An 8,426-nucleotide genomic window follows, 5' to 3' on the forward strand; every position below is an offset into this window, starting at 1 on the left:
GTCAGCAATTAAAATTTTCAAAATGATGCAAAATACAAATGTGAAACTGTATTTGTGAAATTTACCATTCATTGAAATTTGTTTTCCTACCTACCCAGGCACAGAATTTGTTATAACTGTCTGCATGTTCTCCTCATGTGGGGGAAAAACAGCACCAGCCGGCACGGGAATCCTTTGAAGCTGGAGGGAGAGGTTGCAATGATCTGAGAGTTTGCCCCTTCACTGCAGCCTAGATGACACAGTGAGACTCCAACTGAAAACAAACAAACAGACACACACACACACATACACCCAAAAAATTGATAAAAAAAAAAATCCATACTCGAAAACATGCTAACAGGCTAACTCCCATTTCTAACACACGCACACACACACACACACACACACAATTCCTTTAAAACGAAAGTTCCACAAGGGCGAAACAAGAAAACAAATTTAACACCCCCCATAGAAAGTACAAAGAGTAACCTGAAAAGAACCCCAGGGGAAAACAATTCAAAATTTACAACTATCTACCCTAAAAGAAGCTGAAAGTCCCTCAAAACTTTCCAGAGGCCATGTCCTTGTATTACAAAAATGATCATAAAAACTGGCAGGAGTAGAAGAATAAAAATGCATCTTAAAACTTGCTAAAAACATCAAGTCTCCCATAAGAATTGTAATGGAAAATGGATCAGTCGGCAGTGTTTTCCATACAATTATGAACTAATTATATTTCTTCATATTTAAATTTGTTTTTTCAATATTCTAAGGAATTAACTTTTATGTTAATAGTAGGTGATGTAAGAAAGCAGGTCTTTATCAAGACAACTGGCACTGCATGTCCACACCATTACTCAGGTGGGCCTTTATTCCCAGCGAGGTTCCCTCCCTGGACACACACTGAAGGTCCCCAGCCATTTGGCAATCTCTTCACATTCCCAGCCCGGGAGGTAGCCCTAAAATACATGTACGTGAAGAAAATAAAACGTTGCGTCACACTGGAGCCCAGTGTGGTCCTCCAGATTCCGTGGGAGGTGGACTAACTTATATGGGAAGGCAGGGCAGTGGGAGTGAGGATGGCAGAGAGGATAACACATGTCACGGCAGCCGGGTTCATGGAAACAAAACATGACTGGCCTGGGAGAAACACTGTGAAAGGACATAGACCTAGGTGGGCCTCAGGTGGACATCCTCCTGGAGAAAACGGGAGCCCTGGTTGATCTCAAAATGAGCCCCAGGTGGCAGCAGGTCTTACCGCAGGGCAGGGAGCTGGCGAGTGATGATGAGACAGCTATCCCTTTAGCCCTGCTTGTCACCCGCTGACTTTAGCCATATATGCATCATAGTGGCTTAAGGTGCCCCAATCCTGAAATGCGGGTGTTACATGTCCCTGATGGGTCTCTCTCCCCCAACCCATGGATTGCCTGGGATTGCTCACTGCAGTCTCCTCCAGGATCCTTGGGTTCTCCATGTGGGGCCCAGATCCAGGTCAAAAGGCCTCTCAGTTCCCAGTCCTTCCCAGCCCTAGGCTGCTCGCCTGGCCTCCTCTCTGTTCCGCCTCTAAGGCTTACCCTCTCTCCATGGGATAGAACTGCAATAGATTGAGCCATAGGCCCTGGCTGATGATCTAGGGGACTGCAGACGGGGGTCCAGGACAGTTCAGGTGACAGTTTAAAGCCAATTCCCCAGAGACCAAGGAATGACCAGCTAGGTCCTTTCCCATGATGCCTCACCTTGAACACCACCTCAGCAATCCTGCCAAAACCCGGGCAGTCATGTTCAGCCAAACAGCTGAATAAGCTCAGGTAGGAGGTGTACTGCCTGCAGCTGGAGGCTTGACCTTCGTGATCCCAGAACCGCTGGACTGCAGTGGAATGAGACACCCTGTAGCCTGCAGGGAGAGGAGTCAGGAAGGTTCATGCCAGTCCCACCCTCCCACACACCAGCTCCCCTACCATGCTGGGAGGCATTCCTTACCGAGGATGCCAACAAAGTGCTCCTTCATGATGATTTCACTGTGGAAATAAAGGTTGGGATGAAAGGAAATCATTCTGCCACCGGTAAACGGGATGGCTGAGTTCCTCCACCTGCCGGATCAAGGAGCAAGAGGATGGATTCAATGGGACCATGTCAACTAGCTGGGCTGAGATGGCCTATTAGCTGTAGTGAACCATGAATTTCCCTTCCCAGCTCTCCCACTGAGACAACGCTGGTCCCCAGGGGGACCTCAAACTGACTCAGACACTTGACTCCTCCCACAGACCCAGGCTCCCCAGCCTGACCTGCAAATCCATCATGTAGCAAAGTAGGACTTCCGCATGCTTTCTGAACCACGCCAACATCTCCTGCGCCAAACAATCTACCTCTGCCCAAGAACTCTCCAGAGGGTTGGGTGGGCAAGCCTCGTGACGCCTTGCAATTTCGCAAGAACACAGACAATGTGGAACAGCGCCATCTCCCAGACATTTGGCCAGTCACCCTTCATTGTTGGCCCTCTATCTCTGTCTGGCGAGGAGGCAACGCCACAACTGTGGTGGTTTTTGGAGTGGGTGGAACCCGGACAAGAAGGCCTGGGCTGACTAGAGACGGGAGGCAGAAAAAGTGGGCAGGTGGTTGCAGCTGAGGGACGGGAGGGACGGGGGGTGGTGTGAGGCGGCTGCTTCTCTGGGTTTCTGAGATGCAGGAGGCTTTTGTGTGCTGAGTGCTGGACATGCTCCGCTGATGTCCGGGTGTGTGGTGTCCTCTTATCCTAGTCTCCCTGAGGGGTGGGCATGTCCACTTGAGGGAAGCCTTGTACTTAGAAGCGACAGCAGGGTTGTGCCTGGCGCTCTCCAAGAGAATTGCGTGGGTCCAAAGGAAGTTATATAGGCTCAGGGCCTACACACCTTCGAGTGCAGAGCCTGCAGGTGGAAGAATGCGTATCTGCGGAGCCGGTTCCTGCCGTGAGGAGGTCGGCAGCCCCATGCGCCGCGAACCCCTCTTAAGCACCTTGTGTTTCTGGGGTGAGCCTGCTGGAAACAGGCACCGAGAGCAGGGGTGGTTCAATGGCTGGTAATGGCATACAGATTCCTCGTCCTCCAGGCAAGTTCCCAGGGAAACGTGTCCTTAAAATTTGGGCTGTGCGCAAAGGGACCTTGGCACCGCGATTCTCCCTCGTCAGTGCTGGCCTTGGCTCCCCTTCCCTACCACGTGCTCCCAGGGCTGCTACAAGCGAGCTGCCCTCACAGCTGCAGGAATGTGGCTTCGGCTCCCACGCTGTCCCCCATCCCCTGCCTCCTGGCTGACCCCCACGCGCCTCCCACCTGGCTCCTCCCCCCAAACAGCCCCCATAGCCCCGAAGCCCGATGACTATCCCCTGTTGCCAGCCATCCCCAATCGGCAGCCGCAAGCATATTGCTCTGGCCCACAAGGCGGCGATGCTCTGTGGCCTGGGGCATTCACGGAGCCCAGCTCCAAGTGAAGGACCTCCAGCGAGTCCATTGACGGCCCCGGTGTGCTCGGTCCAGGGCCAGGCTGTGCCCGCTGGCCCTCCTTCTGCCACCCCACGTCGGGCTCCACCTCAACCACCACCTCCACCTAAGCCATGATGTTTTCCCCCTTCAGCACCGCCTTCTCTTCCAAGGCCGCCTCCTTGCTCTGTACCCCGGCCGTCCTCTCCAGCATTGCCTCCAGCTTCAACACGGTTTTCTCCTGGGTGCTCCCACAGACCCCGGGCCTGTGCAGCCCAGCCCAGCCCATGCCCCGCACCCACAGGCTCTGGGGGCCCGCTCCCCAGCAGACCCACTCCCTGAAAGACTCACGGGCGTCGCCCTGCTGAGAACCTAGTCCCACACCTATGTGGACCCAGGTTTCCTGAGGAGCTCCGCTGGACCCGCAGATCCCGCACTGGCCAAAGGGCTCCGGTCCCCAGCAGGCTCAACTGCGCACAGGAGCTCGGGAGCGAGAGGCCCCGGCCCTGGGCTTGCAGAGCCCCACCAACAGGCACCGCAGCCGCTGCTGCGGGTGCGGAAGCCTCTGGGTCGTCAAGGCAGTGCACAACAGCGTGCGCGCAGGCCGACAATGGCCAACCCTGGCGGCTGGCCTCTGGTGTGCCCGGGACATAGGACAAGAGGCCCTTTGGAATGCTCCTTGGAGTACAGCATCCTCAGAGAGGAAGCATGGTACTCGGAGCCTCTATTTGCCTCGACCTGTGAGAGTGTGTGCCGGGGCTCTGGCCTCTACAGCAGATCAATTCCACCTCAGCACACGCAGGCGACTTTCCTCCCACGTGCCCGCCCTGATCACATCCAAAGGTAGATGAAGAAGAAGAAAGCAAGCTTGAAACTCTATACTTTCCTAAAAGCATATCAGAAACTCACAAATAACAGTGAAATCAAAGAATGATCCCAGCCAATTCCATTACATACCTAGACTGAAATATGAAACTTCAAAGAAAAGACAGATTAGAACTTTGGGTTTGTAAAAATTTTCCTAAATAGGTATAAGTATTGGTAACTTTGTCTCACTAGAAAACGTAAACAAAAATCCATGTTTTTCATGTTTGTAAATATACATAGTTTTATATCCATCAGTTATGACATGCAAGAAGTAATAAAGTGAAAGTACAATAAAATGATATATGGAACTTCCTCAGTCTTAAAATATTCCATGGAGACTGTCAATTTTATGAAAACTATAAAGAATGCTTCATGAAACTACATTGTACAGTGCCATTTACTATTTTACGTACATTTGAAATAATCAACAATTAAAGGGAATACATCAACATTATTTAATACGAATAACGTTATTTTTCTTGAGTAATCCTGTTGAAATTAAGGATTTTAAATAAAACATTAAAAACAAATTATATTGACTGCTTTCAGCTTTGGATGAAATCATACTTGTGTATTTGTAGTAATGGGAAGCATAACTTTCTCCTCACAATTAATCTTTTATAAGGCAGGCGACTTTCCTCCCACGTGCCCGCCCCGATCACTTCCCCCAGGACACCCCTGCCGCCCTAGCCCCAGGAACCAGAGAGTTTTCTCTGGATCTGCAGTATTACTTCCGTACCATCTACCTGGCCTGCCTAACGAAGAGAGACGTTTCCTGTGTTCGTGACACATAGAGATGTTCATGGCTTGCCACCCTGAGGATGTCAGGGCACAGGGCTGCCATGCCCACAATTCCAAAGGCCACGCAGCCCGCGTGTGCCTGGATGCCTAGCTACCCGGCACAAGCTCCAAGGGCTTCTCGGAGGAGGCTTGGGCAGGGAAGGCGGGGGGTGGGGGGCTGGAGATGCAGGCCCGCCAGTGGCTGTGCCGCCCAGGGAGACGCCCACCGCCCTCCCATTGATTGGCCACGACGGGAGGAAGTCGGCCTGGGTGCGGCCCCTCGGCCCTTCGCGCGCAGTCCCTTAGGGGGCGCCTGGAAGCCCGGCGCATGCGCCCTGAGGGCTCGCTGAGCTACCGGGTGCCATAGAGGCTGCGGCAGGGTTCCTGTGGCGTGGGTCGGGCAGCACAGGCCTTGGTGCGTGCGAGTGCCGAGGAGGGCACCGCCTTCAGGATGGAGGCTGTACAGGAGGGGGCGGCCGGGGTGGAGAGTGAGCAGGCGGCTTTGGGGGAGGAGGCGGTGCTGCTGTTGGATGACATAATGGCGGAGGTGGAGGTGGTGGCGGAGGAGGAGGGCCTCGTGGAGCGGCAGGAGGAGGCCCAGCGGGCACAGCCTGGCCCTGGGCCCATGACCCCAGAGTCTGCACTGGAGGAGCTGCTGGCCGTTCAGGTGGAGCTGGAGCCGGTTAATGCCCAAGCCAGGAAGGCCTTTTCTCGGCAGCGGGAAAAGATGGAGCGGAGGCGCAAGCCCCACCTAGACCGCAGAGGCGCCGTCATCCAGAGCGTCCCTGGCTTCTGGGCCAATGTTGTATCCTTCTCAGTGTTTCTTCGGCCTTTCTAGTGGAGAGGTGCTCTCGGGGAAGTGTAAGTGACCGATGGGCAGCTCGGCGTCGATGTGACTCTTTGGGGAACAAAGGGGAGTTGCCACGGACAAATGTGGCTGCGGAAAGCCACAGCAGGCGTGGGTACTATTGTCCTGCAAGCGGCAGAGAAACCCTTGGTGATGCCGAGCAGCAGACGTTTGGGGCATCTTTTTGAAGAGCAGAAGCGAGTTCAGACCAGAAGAGGTTTTTCGGTGAAGCAAGCTATTTTTAAGGGAGTGTGATTGCTGCCCCTCGCTAGTCCGATCTGGGACTGGGCGTCTTCGGCTCTAAGCAGATTCTGCCACTCCTCAGACACCAGCAAGTCTCTGCAAATCGCGCCTCCCCATGTCAGTGCAGTCAGCCTCAGAATCATACACCCTCTGTGAACACAGGAGGCCTTAGTTTACGGGGAGGGGGAGGTGAAAGGAGATCATACATGGAAGCAGATCTGAGAAATCCCCTACCCCAGCCTCTGGGTGCTCTTAGGCCTTCTTCCCTGTTGCTCGTCGCTTTCCCTTCCATCGTGTATAAAGTCTCTTTGACCTAAATCAGATTGCAAACCACCCCCAGATGTCAGCCCTGATCACTGACGAAGATGAAGACATGCTGAGCTACATGGTCAGCCTGGAGGTGAGGCCAGGAAGACTGAGGCGAGAGGGTTTAGCGGGGGAGGGTAAGGGAAATAATTCATTCCTGTAAGCAAGAGTGAGCACCTCACCCGAAAACGTATTTAAGCTTTCTCCACCTTGTCCTGACAGGTGGAAGAAGAGAAGCATCCTGTTCATCTCTGCAAGATCATGTTGTTCTTTCGGAGTAACCCCTACTTCCAGAATGAAGTGATTACCAAGGAATATCTGGTGAACATCACAGGTGACAGGTGGCTCCCAGGATGGGTAGTGGAAGGAAGATGGCGGGTGGATCATTGCCGACGTGATCCAGCCCCCTTCCCACAAAAACTCCTGTCTCTGTAGAATACAGGGCTTCTCATTCCACTCCAATTGAGTGGTATCCGTATTATGAAGTGGAGGCCTATCGCCGCAGACACCACAGCAGCAGCCTTAACTTCTTCAACTGGTTCTCTGACCACAACTTCGCAGGATCTAACAAGATTGCTGAGGTGAGTCCTCACTGGGAAACATGAGAAATGACCCCGTGTGTTCCCAGCTGCTTGGGTCACCTTTCTGAGCCCTGATGAGGCCTTTCCCGATTGAGTCCCCTGACAGATCCTATGTAAGGACCTGTGGCGCAATCCCCTGCAATACTACAAGAGGATGAAGCCACCCGAAGAGGGAACAGAGACGTCAGGTGAGCCGTTAGTTGGGACTGGAGCTGTTTGATGCCTAGTATAAGGGGGTTGATGCACCTGCCTATTCAGGGAGCCTGGGTGCTCATTTCAGAAATGTAGAAATTGAGGCTCCTTTGGTACATGTAGAAATTCCTTGAGAGGAAGACAGAGAGTGACAGAATCCAGGACGTTCATGGCATTGGGCTGAAAAGGCACATTAGAGACTTCACGCAAAGCAGGTGATAGCTGTGGAGTCTTAAGCCCAGTGAAGAATCGTCCATTTCCAGAATCAATGAGGAGTAAAGCTGAAAATCATTCAGTTCAGTCTGTGGCACTTGATTCCATGGCTGTGAACCCCTCCGGCAGTCATCCTACCAACCCCATAAGATTGGGCTCCCTGAATGTGCGTCCTGATCATCCTTGCCCCAAACCACAAAGGACTGTTTAGATTGATGGATTTCCTTAAGCTGTTGCCCCATCAGACTTCTGTGTGCTTTTAGGGTACAGTGCATCTTGTTAGCCGACTCCCCTCACAGACAATACTGGGAATGGGGCAGGGATTGCGCAGAACAGTTTGTAACACGTGGTAGGAGGAAGTTTAAGGGATCACAAATGGGGAAGGGATATCCTTTTCTCAGCGGGCCCCACAATTGAAACATTTCCAAGTATGGCTCAGAGAAAATGCGTTTTAACGTGAGTTTGTGTTTCTCTAGGGGACTCCCAGTTGTTGAGTTGAATATGATGGAGCATCAGATTTTACCTAATACAGCAGAACTCCTAAAAAGTTACAACAGTATGCAGGACGGCAGTACTCAGCATGGTCTTATGCACAGGAACTAAAGGAAAAAGAGGTCGAGTCACCAGAAATCAGGAAGAGGGGGTAAATTTGGATTGTATGGAATGAAAAATAAACATTCTCAAGGATGTGTGACTCTGTGTCTGTGTGTGTGTGTGAGTGTGTCTTTGTGTTTGTGTGTGTGTGTATGTTTATCCACTTTATTCGGGTGTGCTAATGAATTGATCCATCCACGTGCTTTATTCTCTTCATGGAAATTACCAGTCTGCGTTGGAGCTGGGCCTCTAAAGTTGTAGAGTGAATGGGTGTGGGATGTGTTGGGATTCTTCCTACAGGACAGAGTGGGGGAGGTAAAAGCAAAAGACAGCTTAGTTGGAGGCTGACTTCATCCTATGGAAGCAGAGATA

At 52.2% G+C, this 8,426-nt stretch overlaps 1 protein-coding gene across 1 annotated transcript; it reads left to right on the top strand.

The window, feature by feature from the left end:
- The first annotated feature begins 5,406 nt into the window (after positions 1–5,406).
- Positions 5,407–7,959, top strand: LOC129395585 (testis-specific Y-encoded protein 3). The gene is given in 6 exon segments (XM_055107062.2): positions 5,407–5,883; positions 6,491–6,568; positions 6,697–6,808; positions 6,910–7,055; positions 7,162–7,243; positions 7,937–7,959. Coding segments are annotated over 6 exon segments (918 nt in total).
- Positions 7,960–8,426: the final 467 nt, after the last annotated feature.

Source organism: Pan paniscus, chromosome Y (assembly GCF_029289425.2).
Source record: "Pan paniscus chromosome Y, NHGRI_mPanPan1-v2.0_pri, whole genome shotgun sequence".
NCBI classification, from domain to species: Eukaryota; Metazoa; Chordata; class Mammalia; order Primates; family Hominidae; genus Pan; species Pan paniscus.